General features: G+C 53.9%; 1 protein-coding gene across 2 annotated transcripts in view; it reads left to right on the forward strand.

Moving 5' to 3' along the window:
• ASTN2 (astrotactin 2) overlaps positions 1-21,444 on the forward strand; it is a 319,207-nt gene that overhangs the window by 185,858 nt on the left and 111,905 nt on the right. For both annotated transcript variants that reach the window (XM_048325211.1, XM_048325212.1), the window contains exons 14-16: positions 14,003-14,127; positions 14,493-14,597; positions 15,996-16,175. In XM_048325211.1, coding sequence (XP_048181168.1) covers positions 14,003-14,127; positions 14,493-14,597; positions 15,996-16,175 — 410 coding nt within the window. The remainder of the gene's footprint in view (positions 1-14,002; positions 14,128-14,492; positions 14,598-15,995; positions 16,176-21,444) is intronic.

The following is a 21,444-nucleotide window of genomic DNA, read 5'->3' on the forward strand; positions in this document are numbered from 1 at the left end:
GCTCAGACCAGTGTACCCCAGCAGGGCTGGGCAGCAGCCAGACTGGTTCCTGCTGTGTGCTCCATACGTGCTCCGCATACTCCCCAGCACTGATGGAACACCTTGTTCTGTTGCCTGGAGCCTCTCCCTGCTCACGTGGCCCTCGTGCTGGTGCCAAGGTCCCTTTTCCCCATCCATCAGTGACAGTGAAGCCACAGCCCAGCAGGATGTGAGCACCACAGCATCCCTGCAGCTCTGCTCCAGCCATCAGGAGTTTGGAGCTCTGTGGGCAGCTTCTTCTGTGCTGAGGTGGCTTAATAACCACTGATTATTTCTGTGGAGGTTGGGGTGCTCGACTGCTCTGTTGGACATGGCAGCATCAAGGTTCCTGCTCAGAGGAGCGTGCCATGGCATCGCTGCTGCCTTATTGCAAGTCCCTCGTGGGCACTTTGGGAGGGGACTGAAGAGGGATCTTCCATCACTCACCAGAAGCCTCCCTTGGTCCTTCCACTGCTGAGCCAAAAGCACATTCAGAGCTGTCTTCTTCTGGGCACCCCTCTCCTTTCTTTAGAAAAGGTTCTTCCCGTTGACAAAATGCTCTGTGGGGTTAGTAAGTAGATGGGATTGGAGCTGATGTATTCCAGTCACACCTCCTGGTCTAGCTAGGAGGCTCAGCAATGGATGCAGCTCACTAAAGACTAGATTAGAGTGATTTTCCCCCCGTTGCCTCACGGTGGGGCAGAGCCTGAACTCTGTGCTGTTCCCAAATCACTGAGGAATTATTTTCCAAATGGATTGTTTGTTCGTTCTTTATCTGGTTTTGTGCCGTCTCTTTGCCATGAGGGAATAGATATTTTTGTTTAAAAGCTGTTTGCAGTTTCAGACTGTTGCTTTAATGCCATTAATATGGAGAAATCCCAAAATACTGCCCGTGGAGCCAGCTTTATTTGCTGGATTATTGCTGCATGGCAAACGGGATGTCAGGGCAATGCATGGCAGAGCATTCCCTGGGAGACGCTGTCTGCCCTTACCAGAGTCCCTTCCCATCCCTACCTCCAGCTCTGCCTCTCATCCTGGCTCTTGCTCCAGCTTGGCAAAGCCCCAGGACACAGGAACAGCCACACAGCCCCAGTTTGATTCCTCCCAGCAGAGAAGCAGTGAGTCCAGAGAGTTCCGAGGTGTTGAGGGCACATGAGGAGCCAGAATGGTTTCGTGGCTGGAGGCAGGGAGAGCATTCATGTTGATGCTCCCTCCCTGCTAAGCACCAAGTGGTTTCCCTTCTCCACACCCAGGGAGGATGGCTTTGGAGGATCCAGGGCTGCTGTGCTGTGCCGAGCACCTTCCTGCAACTCACTGCTTGGAGGATGCTCTTCTCCCCATTCCCACTTATGAAACAGGGCTGCTGCTTCTTTCCAGCCTTGGGGAAGGAAAGGGGCAGGTTGGAGGTGGTGCTGAGCACAGCCCGAGGTGCTGGGGGTGCTGCAGGGAGGGATGGGCACTGCCCCAGCTGCTTTCAGTAGGCTCTGCCTCCACACAGCTCCGTTCGTGCTGTCAGGTCACTGAGCTGATGGGGGGAATTGTCATCACAGTGATGGGGAGTTTGGCAAGTTAACTTTAAATCTGTCTCTTCTTCCCCTCGATGTTTCTCAGCCCTTAATAAACCAGCGTGGTGGCAGTGGGGTGAGCTGGCAGCTCAGCGCTATCCCTTCCAGGGCTGCTTTGGAAAACATCTCCACCCATCCATTGTCCACGTGGGTGCTGCCAGGGACTGGGCTGGGGGCTCAGCTGCGTGCAGCATCACATCTGGGTGTGAAGCTGGAGGGCCTTTGCTTGTGTCCCTGGCTTGGGGCTCACGGGCAGCCCTGGCAGGGACATCCTGCTTCCCCCACAGCAACACAAATGTACTGTCTGTAGGTGGTTAAATTAATGCCGTTGTTTTTCCACCTATTTTTCTCCCTCTCTTTGAAACCTCCAAGCACAGGAGTTATAATTGTGCTGTTTATTATTCCCGTGCCGGCGAGCTCGGTGCCAGCCAGTGCACCAGTGCCTTGTTTACCTATTACCCTTCAGGCCGGGATAATGGATGGATCTCTTTTCCAGTGGCTGCCTTCCATTTCATTCATCTTTTTATTGTTTGTTGCTGCAGTTCTATTACCTGTTCACAACTTTGAAGCCTCAGACATGCTAGTTGGAAGCAATGATGTCTTTCCAAGCTGGGCTAATGCCTTATGCTGTGGTCCTGAGTAGCAGCTAAGGGATTGTTAGGAGTTTAGCAGCTCTGTGGAGGTGGGATCTGCTGTGGGATGTGTGGGATATTTCAGAGCCCGCAGCAGGCTGCACACAGGCACACACTGTGTATTTTGAGCACATCTTCACTGGCCAGGCTCAGCAGTGAGGTTTTTTCCAATCTGGTGTATAAATGACTAATGCAATTAGCGCAGCATTCCATCAGTTAGGTCTCTGCTATGTCCCATTCCGTTTCAAAGTTCTCATCCCACCAAAAAGGATGACAGATTGTGTGGCTTTGAGCTGGTGTTGCCCAGTCTGCAGCCACATGCTTCTGCAGCAGGTTGGAAGCATGTTTTATTCCAGAAAAACAAGAGCAGGTGTAGTGTCCAACAATGCAGGGGTCCAGGGTGGAAGAGATGCTCTGTAACAGAGGTTGTTCAAATACTAGAGGTTCTCAGAGTGGTTCTGCACCAGCTGCAGGTAGGATTTAGGGAATGAGCCATCACATCCTTGGTGAACGTGGACATGGCCATTGAAGCCACCTCCTGCTCCTGCTGCCCCATCCCAGCTCCGGATGCACCTCTGAGCTGCTCCATTTCATTCCTGTCTGTGCAGGTGGTGGGATAACCTCATACAGAGTCAGTCTCTGCTGTTTGGTCATTGTCTGTGAGAACCCCACTGCTCCCAGAATGTGCCTCAGCCCTAGGGAGAAGGATGAGGAGGAAGAGGGATGGCCATGGTGGAAGCTGCCACTGCAGCCAGAGCCCAAAACCAATTGTACGTCCATGATCATGAGATTTACATTAGCAGGAAATTCCTCAGTCAGAGGGTGGTGAGGCCCTGGCACAGGGTGCCCAGAGAAGCTGCAGCTGCCCCATCCCTGGAAGTGTCCAAGGCCAGGTTGGATGGGGCTTGGAGCAACCTGGGACAGTGGAAGGTGTCCTTGACCGTGGCAGGGGGTGGAAGGCTCTTGCAGACACCAGCACAGTCCAGAGCCACTGGCACCACTGTCAGACGGTGCCAGCACCCACTGGAGCAGGTGGAATGTCAGCCATGGCCTTCTGCTGGCTCAGGGACCAGAACTTTCCTTTCCCTGGCAGCAGAGCCGCTGCCCTCGCAGTGAGGGATGCCGGGGAGCTGTTCCTCCCCCCGCACCCCTGCTCCCCGCTCCCCCAGCCCCGGCAGTGCCGGTGCCTGCGCAGATGTTTGTATTCTCTGCAGCTGATGAAAATATTCATTATCTTGTTAGCGGCTGCTGCGGCGGGGGAGGTGCAGATTTGCATTCCCACAGCTGATCCCGCAGCGCACACGGAGCTGCCACGCACGGCACTAACTGGGCAGCACAGGGCCGTGCCCAGGCTGGGAGCTGTCCCTCCTGCCCTGCCCACTGCCACACTGCCAGGCCCACGGGGACAGCAGGGAGCCGTGCCAGGACCGTGCAGGGGCAGCATGGAGGACAGGAGGAAGGTTGGAGAGGGATGTGGAGGAAGGCAGAGGGCACTGGGGCTTGGTCTGTGTGTTAGCTGGGTATGGAGGCAGTGAGGAGCAGTGCTGGTCCCTGCACAGGTGGGAGCAGGCAGGGGGATCCCAGTCTGGGAATGCTGCTGAGGTGTCTGTGTCTACGGGAGGGTTTGTCTCCTGGCTCTGGAAGCTTCTTGTGGGACGGGAGGTGCAGGGTCTGGGGGAATGGTGGGCTGGGACATGGGCTCTTCCTGCAAAGAGCCTGCCCTGGCATGGTCAGCCTGTGGCCCTCAGGAACACTCATATCCCCTGACCCATGTCCCCATACAGCTGTCAGAGGGTTCCCCGAGGTCTTCTGAGTGCCCCTTGTGAAAAGTTGATGGTGACACACCCATAAGGGTTTGGGAGAGAGGCCAGCAGCGTGCCCAGGTGACCCAGAAGACCAGTGGCACCTTGGCTTGTACCAGCAATAGTGTGGTCAGCAGACCAGGGCAGTGATTGTCTCTCTGTACTGGCGAGGGGCACCTCAAATCCTGGGGTCGGTTCTGGGCCCCTCACAACAAGAGGGACATTGAGGGGCTGGAGTGTGTCTGGAGAAGGGAATGGAACAGGGGAAGGTTGTGGAGCACAAGTCCATGAGGAGCAGCTGAGGAAGCTGGGGGTGTTTAGCCTGGAGGAAAGGAGGTTCAAGGGGAGACACTGAGAGGTTGGTCTCTTCTCCTGAGTGACAAGCAATAGGACAAGATGAAACAGTCTCAGGTTGCCCAAGGTGATGTTTATACTGGATATTTGAAAAATTTGTTCACCAAAAGTGGTGTCAAACCCTGGCATGGACTGCGCAGGTCAGTGACAAAGTTATACCATCCTTGGAGGGATTCAAAAGGTGTGTGGGTGCCGCACCTGGGGACATGGTTTAGTGGTGGCCTTGGCAGTGCTGGGTCAATGGTTTGACTCAGTCATCTTAAAGGTCTTCTCCAACCTAAATAATTCCATGATTCTATGGACAGGAGAAGAGGGATGAGAGGTTGGCACTGGGTACTTGCAGAACCAAGAGCTGGGCTCTGCTCCCCTCCTGGGTTTGGCAGAGATGTGGTGATCCATGTGCCACCCCCTCCTTGTCACTGCTCCCTTCATGGTGCCTGGCACTGTCTTCACTCTCCCAAGCTCCTGTGGCACCCAGGAGTTTTCCTCTTTCCCTGTGCTATGGGGAGCAATCCATGGGATGGCCTTGCTGACCTGCTGGCCTTTCCCATCTCTGACTTTTATGATAGTAATTATAGCTGGTGTTACTGCAGAGTTAATTTTTGTTATTAAGAGATGCGGTGAAGATTGGTTTTATAATAACAGCTCAGATTTATGGAGTACCTTTCATCCCAGGGGGTCCTTATTGGCTTTATAGCCTTGCAGAGAGGAATTGCTGCTTCTTCCTTCCTCATCTCACAAGGGCTGCAGCTGCTCCTGGGCCATGGGAGCTCTGCACCCCCTCGGGACACATGAAAATAAGGGTTATGTTCAGCTGGAAAGCAAGAGGAGAGTGAGACAGGAGGGTTTGAGGCAGTAAATTGTGATCACACGACTTCAGGACTTGAAAGCAGCATTTTTCCATCATTGTAAGGACACTGTGCTGGTCCCCATTAGCTGGGCTGTGGGTTTGTGCTGCTCACACCATGGGGCCGCTTCAGTGTCACCTCCAGGGACAAGGCTGACATTTAGCAGCCCGTCACTGCTCTTCTTTGCTAGTGCAAGCACTGGTTGATGGAGATTCCCCATCCAAGGACTAAATCAGCTTGACATTGACTTAGCAGTGCGAATCCTTGCTCCAGGCAATGCAGTCAGGAACAGTCACCAGCGTGGGGATATCTGAGCACTCCACAGCTACGCCAGCTGTCGAGCCATACCTGCTTCCGAGGTAGCAGCAGGGCTTGGATGCAGTCCTCAGTGCAACAGAAAATCCTGTCTTCCTCTTTCCCATCCCAAGCATTCTCTCCAGAGGTGGAGGATTTGCTGTTCTGCCTGTTGCAGTGTAACTTGTGCCTGCATAAACCTGAAAGCAAGTGCTGGGTTTGGGCTTGGGCCCCATCAGTTGTACCCAGCGTCCCAAAAGTGCTGGACAAGCTATGCTGGGAGCCCTCCTGTCCCCTGTGGCATAATCCAGTTCCCCATAATCTTCCACTGCACCTCGTTCCTGGGCAGCAGGACCTGGTTGGGATGCTGGTGGCTCTGTGCAGAGGAAAGCTGGAGCAGGTGGTGGGGACAGGCTGAGCACCCCTCACCCTCCTCCCTGTGCTCTTTGCTCTCCCCCTGCCTGGGCTGCAGGAGGAGTCTCCCGTGGGCTGCTGCCTTCCATAACAATTCCCTGGAGATGAAACTCGAGGTGTTTGTGCCAGTTCATTTCTCCCCCAGCATGGGCTGAAGGAGCCCAGCACACCAGAACAGCCTGCGTGCCTGGCCCCGGCTTTCCAGGGAATGCTGCCACTCGCCATCTGTGCCCGTGCCCGTGGGCAACAGGCAAACGTCTGGAAGGTGTGCCAGCACTGCCACTTGTCATCAGGCAACCGGGGTGCGACAGCCACAGAGCTGGGAGGAGGGAAGGAACGTGGGAAGTGCTCCGGGCACCTCACTGAGCCCAGGACTGGGGCTTGGCTCGTGGCACCACAGTTCCCTGGGAGGGTGGCAGGGGTGAGGTCGCTGCGGGTGCTGTCACCCTGCCCCGTGCATCGTTTTGTAGTTCTGTAATTAACTTCACACACAGAAACACAACTCTGCAGCTGCAGTCACAAATCCCAGCTAATTCTCCATATGCTCTGGCTGCCTTTCAGTGCTGCTGCTTATGGAAGCGTCCCCTGCCTGGGCCCTGCCTGTCCCTGTCCCCTGGGGACACCCGGCGGGCAGTGGTCCGTGCTGGTAGAGCCATGGGCTGGCCAAACACCCTGCATGGACACCTCAGGCAGGCACTGGGGTCACCCTGGGCTCGGGATGGTGGCACAGGGATGCTGGCACAGCTGGAGCCCACACTGGCGTACGGGAGGTCTGGTGTGGAGGGGAAGTGGGAGCATTAACTGCACTGAAATGACATTGTCGGAGTGCCAGCATATGAAATGTGTGGTGGTATTGCAGCCCTGCCATTGCCTGTGGCTGTTTTTCTTCTGCTTCTAATGACTAATAGAGAGAAGACAAAACAATTTCTATTAGTTTCTCCCACGCCGCAGTGGGTTTCTTATTTTCCAAACCTCATTAGAGTTTGTAATACCATGGTGGTAGTCAAGAGCAGTCCGAGTCACCCTGGGGGGAGAGAAGAACCGAAGAGATATGATGTGCAGCCCAGTATTAACACTGCTCCTGGCTCATTTCCAAGGTCCCTCCGGACTCCTTTCCAAACCCTAACGCCTTATCTTCATCTTAAAGGTTAACAATGAAGCTTAGGAGAGGGGAAAAAAAGAAATGTTTAAGATCTCAAATTGTTAAAGAGAATGGATGTGTGTGCTGAGTGGAGAGCTGGGTCTGCATTTACATTGGAAAGGCAAATATTAATATTAAAAGGCTGTGCTTGTGCTTCCCAGGGCACCGCAGCTGGGGTGTGGGTTTCCCCGGAACGCTGGGGCTGCTGGTGCACAGAGAAGCCATTGGCTGCAGGATGCTGTGCCCAAATCCCAGAGGAACTGGATGCCAGTCAGGCACCAGCATCCTTGGGAAGCCCCAGCGGGCAGTCCTGGCTCCTCTGGAGTCAGTGGGAGTTGTGCATTTGTTGCCTCGTTATAAACAATGCCAAGGAAAGTGCCAGGCGTGGAACTGCTGGAGCAGCACTTGGGAAAGGATCGGAAACAGCACCCAAACAATCTGTGGGAGAGGATCCACAGCCTTGGCTCAGCTCAGCACTGGAATCAGCACCCATAGGACGTGTCCAGCCTGGCTCTGGCTCTCCCAGAATGGACAAATCATTCCCAGAGGGAAACTGTGCCCAGGTCATGTCGCAGTGGGCACAGCCTGGTGGGCCTGAGCTCCATGAGCTGCTCCAGGAGGTCTGTCTGTTGTCTTCTCCATCACATTGTAAAAGAGCTGGAAGTTGCTGAACTTATGGAAGCTGACAAGGTCAGAGCCTTTGGCTGTCAGTGATGGCAAAGCTAATGGAGGCAGGCACCTTTAAGCAAATACTTGGAGCAGGACATGGATCCTCCTGGCAGCCACTGAGCAGCTCCAGCCCTTTGCAGATGGGCCGATTTCTCTCCATCCACAGGTGCTGGGCATTCCCCAGACCTTCCACTCAGGATGGACAGCACATGGCCCAGATGCGTCATGGTGGCCTTGCCACCAGGTTCTAGGCTCAGGACAAGGCTGCTGAACCACTGTGAGGCCCTGGCACAGGGTGCCCAGAGAAGCTGTGGCTGCCCCATCCCCGGAAGTGTCCAAGGCCAGGTTGGACGGGGCTTGGAGCAACCTGGGACAGTGGAAGGTGTCCCTGCCCATGGCAGGGGGTGGAATGAGATGACCTTTAAAGTCCATTCCAACGCTGTTGGAATCACAAATCTGTGATCCTATGGTTCTTTACCTTTTTTCTGGCCACGGCCGTTTCTGATTGTTGCTCACAGCTTCTCCATCTCTCCCCTCAGAGCAAATTCCTTTGTGTTTCCTTTAGGAATGGTTTTGGGAGAGGATGTGCTTTTTCTCCACGATGATGAATCGTGAGCCTCATGTTCGCTCTCAGTGCCACAGTGGTGGGCACCACTGGCTGAGTTTCCTTCGGTGCTCGGCGGCGTTGCTGGGACTGTGTGGCCCAGAGGAGGGCTGTGGTGTTTGGGGGATGTTTGGAGATGGTCTGTGGGAAAATCAGGTTCAGTGTTGGCAGAGCACAGTGCTGATGGCGATGGGCACAGGAGCTCCCAGCCCTGCAGAGGGTTTTGGGGCTCAGTCTGGGGGTGCGTGGAGGGGGTGGTGCTGAGCAGCAGCCATGCAGACACCTCACATAGCCCAGGAGCACCAGGGCTTCCGTAGGCACTGCGGCCCCAGTGCTGGCTGGTGTGATTTACCTCCTGAAACACCTCAATTTAAGTGCTAATTCTCCCTGAACCGGGGGGTGAGGCAGCTACTGGATATTGTCAGGCTGTTTATTGGTGGCACTGAAGTGGGACACGCTGGGGACGTGGAGGGATGAGCAGCACAGGGACAGGTCCTACCCACAGCGTCGGGGGCTGGTGGAGGGATACTGGTGGTGCTCGCCTTTTTCCCCGCAGCCTGGCCCAACCACACTTCATTGCAAACAGTGGTTAAGGCTGAGAGTTGGGGAGCTGAAGGGGCTCCAGAACTTGGCAAAACCCGACTGGTCTCTGCTCTTTTATCCTGCCTTGTTCTACAGGAGTGAGGCCTTGCTGAAATTAATACTCAGTAAATTTGGAGTAAGTAACTGCTGCTTCAGAGAGTTTGCATTAAACCTTTATAATTCACCAGTGCCTGAGGTCATGAAGACATGCTGGGGGAGATTTACAGTGTGCTTACCTTCTCCTAAGTGGCTGTGGCAACAGGACACCCTCTTTTCTGCTTCCAAGTGACTCCAGATCAATTTTTTTTTTTGGTGATGACAAGCTAAAAGGAAGCCATTTCTCAATGTCCCTGTGTCAGGCTGGGCTCTGCTGATCTTGCAGCCACCCTAGCAGGCAGCTTCTCCAAGGGAAATTTGGGTGAAAAGCTGGTACTAAATAACCTCAAATCCATCATGTTCTCCCTGAGCCATTGTGGGACAGAAAGAAGTAAGATTAATAACTAATTCTTTGCCAGAGCAGGCGTCCTCTCAGACGTCCCCTCTTGCATAGCAGAAAGGGCGGCCCTGGCACAGGCACTTTGCTGAACATAAGCTTGCTGGATGATAATGTGATTAACATTTGTAGCTGTGCTGGCTTAGATAAGGGTAATTAAATCTCATGCTTCAGGGCATAAGCTAATCACTTGTGGGGTCATTTTATATATTTTATATATATATATATTTACCCCCCATGAATATATTTGCGCGGGTGCTGTGGTGCAGGGTGTGCATCCACTGTCAGTGATGGGTGTCAGCCCATGCTTGGAATGTGCAGTGGGAGTTTTACAGCTGCGAGGAGGTCTCCAGAAGGGTTGGTTTGCAGAGTCCATCCTCAAGGCCGTGTCCTGTGGGAGCAGAGTGCCAAGGGAGGAAGCCACAGCTGACTGAGCTAAGGAGGAGAAGCTGCCCCTTCACCCAGCGGTGTTGCTAACAGGAAAACGAAATGCATGTCAGCCACCAGCTGATCTTTCCCTGCTGCAGGCCAGAATCCCACTGCCAGCTTAGCTCTCTGGCTTTGAGTGTCTCAGCAAGGAGACACGGTGCCCCAGGGTGAGCAGAATCGTGCCATGAAGCAGGATCCAGCAGCTGTGGCCCAGCCCTGGGAGACCACAGCACTCCAGCTCCTCCCCAGTGCCTGCACTGGGCTCTCCTGCTCCCCCCAAACCCCGTTTTGCCATGGCATACTGGTCCTTTCTGGAGGCTTCCCATGGGCTGTGTGAGCTGCTGCCAGCACTGTGGAGCACAGCAATGCAGCCCAGCGCTGCATCACGGCTCTGCTGCATGACCTTGGGTGTGTTATTAACGGTCACAGTTCCCAAAAACAGGGCTGGTTTGTGTGTCTGGTTTCAGGAGGACAGGAGAGCAGTGGCACAGCAAGCTCTCGCTGCCTGAGCCCTGCTCCTGGTACCTAAGCAGCTGCTAATTGCTGTCACCCCAGCAGCACCCTGAGATGTGGGAGCTGCTGATGGTTGTCGGTGTCACCCCAGGCAATGGGTGCGCTGTAGGACTCGCCGAGGATACACCAAATGTCCGTCAAAGCCAGGATTTTGAACTCAGTTTAATCCAGGCAACTGCCTTCCTCCTCAGCCCACCCTGCCAGTATCTGCTGAAGCCTTTGGCCATTTGACCTTTCCCAGCATCAGGCTTGTTCGTATGGAATCAGTTCCCTCCAAGGCAGGCATGTGCTCGGGTCAGATGCTGCTGGGAGAAGCTGCATTTCCTCGCGTAATGATTCAGTATCTGCAAAATGCCTCGGGAGATGCTCAGATCCCCAGCAGGAGAGCGGCCGTGCCGGGGAGTGGATTCTGTGTGCGTCAATGCTGGAGAGAGCAGCAACTCACTGCTCCGGTGAGTCCTGGGCAGCTGTTCCACTGGGGAGATGCCAGGGGCAGAACAAGAGGCACGGGAGGATGTTGTGGGGCTGGCAGGTTTGTCTGGCTCCCGCCTGATCCCACTGGAGTAGCCCTGTGAACCCCACACCTGGCCCTGTGCCTGTGCAGAGGTGCCGGTGGCTCGGCTGTGCCCCAGTTGGAGGCCCGTGTGGCAACACGTGCACAGGGATGCTGTCACATCCCTCCCCTCATCCGTGTCCCTGCCCTTTGCACAGAGCCCGATGGCTTTGATCAGAGCTTCCAGAGAGCAGAAGAATGTGGCAGGAACTCTTTTTTGTGCCTCCACAGCGAGCAGCAGTGCAATCCACAGGGTTATTAGAAAGGCCCCGTGGAAGAGGAGCTGCAGCCCTCTGCCGGCTCGGAGCCATGGAATGCTGTGCCCTGGGCACACCCCAGCAGCAGTGTGCCCTGCCTGGCGTGTCCCCATCACCATCCTGCCCCTGCAGAGGCAGTGAGGACTCTACAGAGGGACTGAGCCATGCCCAGACCTTCTGCTGTGGCTCATCCCTGCCTTGGGATGGCAGGGAGCAGGGGGCTGGAGGTGGGGAGAGCTGGAAGAGATGCAGGAAGGGTTTGGGAGCAAGAATGCATCTTGGAAGTGCTCCTGAAGTCCTGCCTTGCACTGCTGCTCCCTCCCCTTATGGAAGCACACTGTGGGCACGTGCTGATGCATGAGCCCTCTCCTTGGCTCCCACTTGCCCCCGGCTTTTCCCTGGCCTTTCGAGTGTGGAACAGTTGAACAATTGGATTACAGGAGTGGTCCTGCAAAGCGTGGCTGTTCAGTAAATACCTTCTCATAGAGGCAGCAGCTCTGAGAAGCAGCTGCTGTGTGCAGTCCCCTCATGCCTCAGCTTCTCCCTCCTGAGCTGCCCAAGCATGGACCACCAGCCCCTGGGGCTGTCCTGCCTCACAGATGAGCCAGGATATGCCCAGGGACATGGCATGGGTGGGTGTTGCTGAGATGGCCCAGGTGGGATAACAGGGGGCAGGAGGAGATGCTGCCTCTTTCTATCTCCTCTGCCCCGTGTCAGGGTGCAGGGCGCTGGATGAACATGAGCTGCTGGTGCTGTCATGCCATGTCTCTGTGTCCCCTGGGGCATACCAGGTCCATCCCCTCATGTGCGACAGCACTTGGGAAGGTTCCACCAGCCTCTTCCTGGGCATCCCCTCCTGGTTGTCTTAGAGGTGGGATATGGGGCTGGGCAGGCAGTGACCCTCTTGGCCCCTGTGCTCACCCCTGGTGCAGGAGGTGGGGCTGACCTGCCAGGAAAGGGACAGTCCCCACGCTCCAGGATGGCAGGCAGGCTCCGTGCAGCTGCATCCCGCTTTCCCAGTGCACCATCACGCTTCTCCACGGCTTTGGGATTCGGCAGCGCTGATGTTTTCCCTTTTCTGCTGAGGCAGAGCAGCAGAGACACCAACATGCTTCTTCTCCTGTTCCCTACCCACTTGCCTAATTTTGCAGCCCTGTTTCCCACCACCCACACGGCTCCCAGCTCCGGCAGTAATTGCAGTTCCCCATTTGGAATTGCTGTGACAGCAAAGGGCTCAGAGCAGCAGAACGCTCCACCATGGGGATCCCGTGCCCAGCAGGATCAGTTGGGGATTTGTGAGCTCGCTGTGAGTGAGAGGCTTTTTCCCTCAGACAAATAAAGTACTTTTTCTTTTTTGCACTGAGGCAGTGCAGAAAGTGAAGCTCCTGAGATGCAGTCACGTGGCTCTGACATGGGGGTGCAGCATGAGGCAGGCTGCCTGTGCAGCCAGGGAATCATGGCATGGTTTGGGTTGGAAGGGACCTTAAAGATCATCTTGTTTCAGCCTTCCTGCCATGGGCAAGGACACCTCTCACTAGACCACATTGCTTAAAGACCCATCCAGTCTGGCCTTGAACACTTCCTGCGCCCCACCCATGTGTCCCCGCCTGCAGATGCTCATCCCTGTGCTCCTCTCCTGCCGTGGGGCTGGGAGCATCCCCAGGCTGGCTGCACAGGGCTATGGCTTCCTGCTCACCTCTGGTGCGGGTTGCAGTGGCCACATCTTGGCCCCAGAGCAACGGGAGGACCCCAGGGGAGTGTTCCCCCAACTCAGCATCTCGCTGTGCTGGGACCCATGGAGGTGGCCAGGGTGTCCCAATTGGGAGATAACGACAGGATGACGGATCATCCCCCCAGGGACAGGCTGTGGGGGGTAAAACCAGGGAAGGTGAGCCAAATGAGCAGCTGTTTAAAGGAAAATCTATTCCAAAAAATGCAGCTGGGGCAGGCGGTGCCAGTCTGAACCTCCCCCAGGCTCCTGGGGCTGACCTGATTTTGCAGGAACCTCCCTTTCTTCTGCTCTGCTGCCCTTTTGTCTCCACGCCCGGAGGCTGCGAAGCCTCCTGGCCTATATTTTGGCTCTAAGATCAATATTTAAAATGCCCCCTCCTGTTTCCTCGGCGCAGGCGCGAGGCATTTCACTTACCGGGGGAGGCTCGTCTCCCAGAGACCTGTCTGTTCACCATTTCAAATAATTTCCCTGGTACCGTTGTTCTAGAAACAATTCATTAGGGGCCTATTATACAATGTTATACTTGCCAAGGTTAGAAAAGATCCGGCATGTGTGGTAAAATTGCACTGTGAGCTGTACACGAGAGTGGGGTTTTCTGTGTCTGTCTGTAAAATGTACTTTTTCTGCCTTTTGGAGAGCGAGTCACTGGGGGTGAAAACTGTGGGGGTGATGATGCTGCCTGGAATGGGGAGCCCCAGCAGGGCTTGGTCGCTGTCCATACAAAGATGCTGCAGGTGTGGAAAGGGGCAGTTTTGGGGTGTAGCAGCCATTCCTCTTTCCTTGCCCCCTCTCCAGTGGCCCACTTTTAAAATCTGGGTCAAACGCAGTGGCTGGGTCCCCAGGCTGAGAGCAGTTCCATATTTCCCGAGCGCTAATGGAGCTGCGCTCCCTGGGGAGCTCATTAAGCATCACCTCAGAGGGCTGCCCAGCCAGGGCTGGCTGGTGGGGAGGCTGCAAACCCCATCCCCTGGCAGGGCTCCTGCTTGAGGAGATGTCCCCCGCCCAACTGAGCCGCCTGTCCCCATGCCACCAGGGCGGCTCGGCCCTGCTGCCCGGCCGTGCCCTGCATCGTTGCTTTGCAGTTGTCTTTTTCTCTCTGCAGGGAGAATAACTTCATCAAGGACTTCCCTCAGCTGGCTGATGGTCTCCTGGTGATCCCGCTGCCCGTGGAGGAGCAGTGCCGTGGTGTCCTCTCGGAGCCCCTTCCTGATCTCCAGCTTCTCACGGGTACGAGCTGCCCCGGGGTTCAGTGTCCCTGGGGAGAGCGCAGGAGGAACAAGAGGGTCCCAGTGTGGTTCCTGAGGGGCATCATCACCCTCTTTGTGCCATCCTTCCTGTGTGCCTGGGGCAGAAATACTCTGAGGGGTGTGTGAGCCCATCCCAGCAGCATCTCCATCCTTGTGAGCTCCTGGCAGCCACAGCCATCCCAGTGCTGGTCCTGCCAGCAGTGCGGGGACCCCACGGCATCACCACTGAGCTTTCAGCCCTCCCCGCACCCCATTTCTCACCCCTGCAGCACGTAGCAAGGTGGGAGCATTAGGCATGCCCCAGAGCATGGTCAGCAGGGTCACCCGCCCGCTCTTTCTTCGCAGGGGACATCAAGTATGACGAGGCCATGGGGTACCCCATGGTGCAGCACTGGCGGGTCCGGAGCAACCTCTACAGGGTGAAGCTCAGCTCCATCACCCTCTCTGCAGGTGAGGGATTCCAGGGGCAGGGAGATGTGTGTCTGCATGGGTGGGTGGTGGTTTTCTGCCCCAAGCGTCCCACTGACATTTCCCACCTCCGTGCCCTGTTCCCAGCGCTGCTGCAGAGGCAGGCAGGGAGATTTGCCTCCTTTTTTTGCAAGGGGGAAACTGAGGCGGGGAGTTTGTGCAGCAAGAGGTGAGGTCAAAGCCAGGAGGAAGCCAGTAAGCAACACTGGCAGGGAGGAATTGTTTTGGGGTGGCTGTGTGTGTGAGTGTGTACAAAAACCAGTCAGTGCCTTAAAAAAGGTGGTTTCAAAAGGAACCAAAGCACTTGGAAAAGCAGGTCATGTAAAGCACAGATGAAGAAGGGGTGGGTGGGAGGATCCTGCAAATGTCAAAACATTTCACTGCCACGTTTTTATAGCTACACATTTTGTTTCAGAAATGCTGAAACATTTTGTTGCGACCTGAAATGTTTTGCCTTTTCGTTTCAAAATAGCATTTTTTATTTAAAAATCAACGAGGTTTTAAATGGAGAAAGAAAAAAAAGATTTAGTGCTAACAGGCGGCACAGCCCCAAAATGAAATAACCTTCTTGGAGCTGAATAAAGTATGTGGGTTCAGCTTAAAATGAATTCTTCTGGCTTTTTTATTAAACCAGCCTTCTCTTTCAATAAACCAACCAACCAACGAGCCAGATAATCTCATTTTGGTGGCAGTTATGACGTATTTTCTTGCAGTATGTTTTCCGTTCCACCACTGAACCAAAACAGGGCTTTCAGCCAGCTCTCAGCGATGCTGAGGTGCTGTGAAGTCACCACTCTCTCCAGGATATTTCACCTCCATAGAGCAGCAAGGGTCCATGTCCTTGTCCCATGCCAGAGATCCCTGCTGTCTGTATGGCTGTTGCTCAAGGGATGCCCTGACCTTTGCACACCCAAGGAGCTGCCACCAGCCTGGCCCTATATGTCGCTCTGAGCTGTCTCCAGCTTCCCTAAAAATAGTCACCAGTTGTGCTGAGTGCTTGCAGTAGGGATGGAACATCTCTGGTTGTGGATACAGCCAAGCAAAGGCCAAGCACATCCTCTGGGGAGAATGTTCATGATGTGCCAGCAGCCTGAAGAACACACTGGAGCTGGCAGGGACTGTGTGTGTGTGTGTGCACGTTCACATGCGCATCGCTGTAAAAGCATCTGAGAAATCTCTTAGGGAGAGGAATCATAGAAGGAAGTCAGAGCCACAGCCGGTTGTGGATTCCAAAGGATCAGGTGGAGGCAAAAGAGAAGGAACTGCACCCACGTGGGGCCTTGTATGACCTGAGCAGGGAACCTCTGGGGCTCCTTCCCCTGGGCTGTGGCTGCCAACCCTGCCTGGCCGACCTGCCCAGCCCTTGCCTCCCTCCCACAGGCTTTGCAAACATCCTGAAGATCCTGAACAAGGACAGCAGCCGGGAGGAGCTGCTCTCCTTCATCCAGCAGTTTGGCTCCCACTACATTGCGGAGGCACTGTACGGCTCCGAGTTCAGCTGCACCATCCACTTCCCCAGCAAGAAGGTCCAGCAGCAGCTCTGGCTCCAGTACCAGAAAGGTGAGGAGAGCGACGGGAAGGGCAGGGGCACAGACACCAAGGTGTCACGTGCTGGTTTCCATCCATCACTCCTGTCCCACGCGTGCACCATCACCACGCTGGGGAGCAGGCTCAGGCAGGAGGCTTGTCCCAAACTGAGTGCCCAGTGACAGGTGGCACATGTCATTGGCAGCGTCCCTGAGCCACCCTGCCTGCTCCTGCCCTTCAGCTTCCACACTCTGGCTCCATCCTTCCCCTGGGTGATCCCTGTCGGCGATTGAATCTCAGACCCAGACGGGCAGGGAACCTGAATCGTTTATTCGAAGGAGTGAGTTGGTTTTATACACTTTTCCAAGGCACAGTATTTCCTTACATGGCGTGACCTATCCCGTGTTGACACATCAGCAACACGATTCCTAAATGTCCTGTTATGGGGTGGTCACTCACTGTTCACCCGTCTGTCAGCTCCTGGCAGGCTCCTCTCCATAGGGGTCTGCTGTGTGACACCTCCTCCCCCCAGGGTCTGATGGAGACAAGCCTCTCTGTGCCCCCATGTGCTCCTCTGCAGGCAGGTTTTACAGCTCACAACCCAATTCTACCTTACTTATAATTCTCTGTAATTCCCCCTTTTCTGTTCTCTACAAATAAGAATTATGACAGTGATTGAAGAGATAGAACTTTGAGAAACAATGTAAAGTTGTCTAAAGCTTTTACCATCACTTAGAGTCTGCAACTGCTGGAAGGTCCTGTTTCATAGTGAGGACTTAGAAAGTCTTTCCTAGGCAAGACTTTCAAGTTTACTTTGGAAGAGGGTCCAGCTTTTTTAAGATCAGATTAGCAAGTCAAAATGACTTGATTACACTTTTAGGGCAGAAACACAAGCCTCTCTGTGCCGCCATGTGCTCCTTTGTGCTGCCCTGTGCCTCTGCAGGCAGGTTTTACAGCTCACAACCCAATTCTACCTTATAATTCCCCATAAGCCTCTTCCCCACGGTGGCCCTCACGCGCTGGGGGTCAGCTGATGGAGATGTGACATAAATGAGCTGTCTCAGAATGCCTTTGTTTTATTGCTTGTGACAATGACAGTCTTTAAGGAAGTGCATTAAATCAATAGCAGCCTCATTGTGCTACATCATAAATAATGAGACACATCATTAAACAGGGCAATAAACTTCAGGACTTTGAAGTAATACAATTAGGTTATGTTTATAAAAACTGCCTTATCGCTGTAGCCTTCCATTTGCCAATTCATCTCTCTCCTCCAGGGAGTTGGGGATATTCCCTGGATCTGCTATTTTTCTATTCAAAAAACATCTGTGGTGTATCGTAGAGCCCACCTTAGGACTGATGATGACAGAGGTCATCAGGGCACTTGCCTCCTGTCCTGGTGGCACTGCCAAGAGCAGCCTCGCTCCCTGGAACCAGGCAGAGAGAGGTGTTCTCCCACACGCCACCTCCCTTGCTCTTGGCTCATTTACTTCTCCGTTTTCCCAGTGCAGCTCGTCTTGTAAGCGTCTTTATAACACCCTGTACTCGTTTGTTTGGGTTTTAAATAGTGATAAATGAAGTTTGCCATAGCAATGCCCCTATTTAGCAGGAGAAGGCACGTGCAGGTGGGTTGTTTATGTACTCATGATGTTATTAATCACTTGGGAGCACTCCCTGCAATCCAGGGACAAATGTGTTGGTGGGGAGCAGACCCTGAGTGCCCCATGGTCCCAGCACCATCCCCTCAGACAGGGCTTTCCCAGGAGAATGAGAGGTGGGAATGAGAGGCAGCTGCTGCAGTCCAAGCCTGGTACAAGCATTGCTGCTGTTCCACAATGCTGGGGCCAGGGAGGACACGAACAGCGCTTGATCTGGTGGTGAAATATCTCCTGTTCCCTCACTCCCACCTCCCCCATGTCAGGGGCAGAGGTGGCTCAGGGCTCAGCCACAAAGCCCCGTGGTGGCACAGGGCCTGAAGCACAGCAGTGTCTCACTGACAGAATAATTTCCTTTTTAGTCCATGGTATGCAGCTGGCCGAGGTGGATCCCTCGCTCCCCACCCAGGTCCTGCCCCCATTCCTGGAGCTGTGCCTGGCTGCCCAGGCATTTGTGGGGCATCCAGAGCATCCTTTCCCACTGCCTGTGAAGCACCAAAGCACTCGTGGGCCTCCAGGGATCCCCTGGGGGGTTGGATGTAATGCCTGGACATAAACCTTTGACTCCTGGCTGTGCAGCATTTGGGCAGCAGGTGCTGGCCCAGTCTTCTGCTCTGTGCGTGGCACCGTCTGTGGCTTCGGTGGCTGGTGGGGTCAGTGAGGCTGAACTTCGAGGCTGTGGGCAATGCAGAGGTGACCAGTGTTGTATTTAGCTCTCTGATGGCCAGAAAATGCTCTTGGGAGGACATTAAGGATGTTCAGGGTTCTTCAGGAAATCAGCTTGTGGACAGAGAAAGTGTCATGGGAAACCCAGGGCATTGTCCCAGAGAGCTCCCAGTTAGCCAAGAGAAAGAGCTTGCTGTTCATGGTAGATGGATTTTATTCCCAGCTTCTCTACTGATTTACCCTCATTTTGCCAGTGACATAAGGCAGATCGGAATAAATAGCTCCAGCTAGACAGTTCTGGATGCCTTCTCCACTCAGAACAGCTCTGGCCTGCCGGGCTCCCCGCTGCTCACCAGCCCGTTCTGAACTGCTCAGTGAGCTCACATATGCATCAGCTCTAATAAATATAAAAGTAGGGCCAGAATAACTGTAATTTGTTAGTGGACAAAACAGGTCACAAGAGGAGGGATAGAGGAGAGTCTCAAGCTAATTGGAACAACACCAGCTCTGAGAAAAATGCACATTACGGGGTGCTTGCAGCACCGCACAAAATTATTTTAATATTTTAATCAACTTCATAAATCAATCGCCAGGCCTCAGGAGGAGGCCTGCAACAATAAAGGCACAATCTGCGTGTCGAGCCCTAATTGAAAACGTGGTTTTGAAGAGAAGCTCACGCCGCTGGTGCCAGGGCAGGCGCTGGCTCCGTGCCAGGGCTGGAGCCGCCCCAGTGCCGGCACAGAGCCTGTGACATGGGTCAGTATCTGCAGAGCTCTTCCTTCTGCCAAGGGCAGGGAAAGGGATCCGCCTGTGGCCAGGGACAGCACAGAGCGGGCAGCCTGCTCTGCCTGGAGGAGTGAGAAGTGTTCATTCCCCTTCCTCCTGCAGGTGGATGAGGGGTATGTGGGGGGAAAGGAGGTGACAGAGCAGCCTGCCCTTGTTCCTAAGGATTGGCCGGAGTGAATCCTGCAAGAGAGAGCCAGACAGGCACGGTGGCACAGCTGTGGCACACCGAGCACTGCGCTCCTTCAGCATGGGAGCATCCCCCAGGCTTCCTCACAGGAACAGCCTCAGTCCGTGAGCACACCAAAGCAAACTCCAATTTTACTTCATGCAGAGTGATTAAAAGCCCATTTTTTGGGCTGCTTGCTCTGGCTCTGTGCAGCCAAGCAATGCTTTAACACATTGAATGTCCTCCAAGCGGGAACCTTGAGATCGACCCAGCCATTGATCTGTGCCATGGGAGCCCACATCGGTTTTCTTCCCCGTTGGAGCCAGCATTTAACGCTGACGGTGCCTCATTAAGTTGGTAGCAGTTGTGTGAGCACCTTCATTTAGCAGCTGGGACAAACGTGATGTCCCCAGCCAGCTCCTGCTGTGTGAAAGAATGTGCTGGGCCTGGCAGGATGGAGCAAACTGGCTTTGTCACAGTGGTGCTGAGCTTTGGATTTGTGGAGAAACCAGTGTGGATAACACCCCGAAGTGCTGGCTGCTGCTGAGCAGTGTCTCCATGGCATCCAGGCTTCCTCTTCATTCTGTCCCCACAGTCACTAGTTTGGGGTGGACAAGTTGTTGGGAGATGATGCAGCCAGGACAGCTGACCCAAACTGGGCTATTCCTCACCACACAGTGCCATAATAATAAAACTGGAGGTGGAGGCTGGGAGTCACCCCACCTCGGAGACTCAGAAAATGTCCAGCAGGGAAGAGAGTGATACCCCATCCAGCAAATCCACCTGCTGGGAGCCACTTCACTGATAAAAGTTCATCAGAGAGCTGGCTGCTCTGTGGTTCCTCGTCCTGGCTGGTGAGGAGGAGGAGAGCTTGCTTAGGGAAGGGGGAGAGCTGCTCTGGTTGCAAAATCTGACAGCCATGGTCTGCAAGAACTGTTCCAGCTTGCTTATTCCCACTGGAGAAGCCCAGCTGGGAAGCAGGAAGGGATGCTGATGGGCTTAGGATGTGTGTGCACGGGTGGGGGAGATCCAGAGGGTTTCACTGCCCAGCTGGGAGGTTACTTTAGGTCTGCAGTGAGGCAAATGTTTGTTTTTCTTGAATTTCCTATGATCTCTAGATAGAGTTTCCTTGGCTGAGGTTCCCTGGCCACACTGAGTGCTCAGCAAGCTCAGCCTGTGGCTGCTGCAGATTGGAAAGATGTTCATGTTCCCTCTCAGTAATCGATCATTTATGGGAACAGTCCGTGGAGGGGCTGTGTTCTGGCAGGTCCTGTCACATTCCCTAAGCCTTTCTGCTCCCTGTCCTCCCCAGTCCTTGCTTCTCTTCTCTTGGACCACACTCCATGAATGGCATTTACCTGTAGCAGGTGACAGCCTTCATGCTTTCTTGTGAGCTCAGCAGTATTGACAGAAGATCTTCATGAATATCCTTCATAAAATTCAGGGTAGAGCCTGGAGCTCTGCTAAAATAGCAGTCTGTGTTCCTCTGAGTAGGGCCTGTGGCTCCCTCCTGTCCTTTCAAGGCTCCATTTGTCTCCCTTCAGGTCTGATACTGCCATTAGCACAATTAAGATTGAACTAGTCCGCAGGAACCTTTAGTTTTCCTTTCCTAGATGCAATCAGGTGCATTAAGAAAGCTGTAAGGCTGCTTGTTCATCTGTTAAAGGACATAATGGGTTTCCCTTATATGTCCTTGGTCAGAAGCAGAACACAAAGAATTTCCGTTTTTGAGATCTGTCCCTATGTACAACCACTCTATTACCTTTCTAACACTCTTACTTGGTTTATGTCATTACATTTATTTCAAAACCTCAGATTTCAACATTTTGTTCGGAGGAGGTAAGAACAATCTAGCTGGTTGCCATGAAATTTAGTTTAGACTAAAACATGTGCTGTGACTCAGTCTGCTAAATGACCTTATGCACTGCTCATTGTAATCCAGAATTGCCAGGCAAGTCGAGTAATTAGTTGTGCAAAATGAAATAACTTTAAATCCTCGCATTGAGTAATGATCCAGAAAAATCACTTA

The sequence above is a fragment of the Corvus hawaiiensis genome, chromosome 21 (genome assembly GCF_020740725.1).
Source record: "Corvus hawaiiensis isolate bCorHaw1 chromosome 21, bCorHaw1.pri.cur, whole genome shotgun sequence".
NCBI lineage: Eukaryota > Metazoa > Chordata > Aves > Passeriformes > Corvidae > Corvus > Corvus hawaiiensis.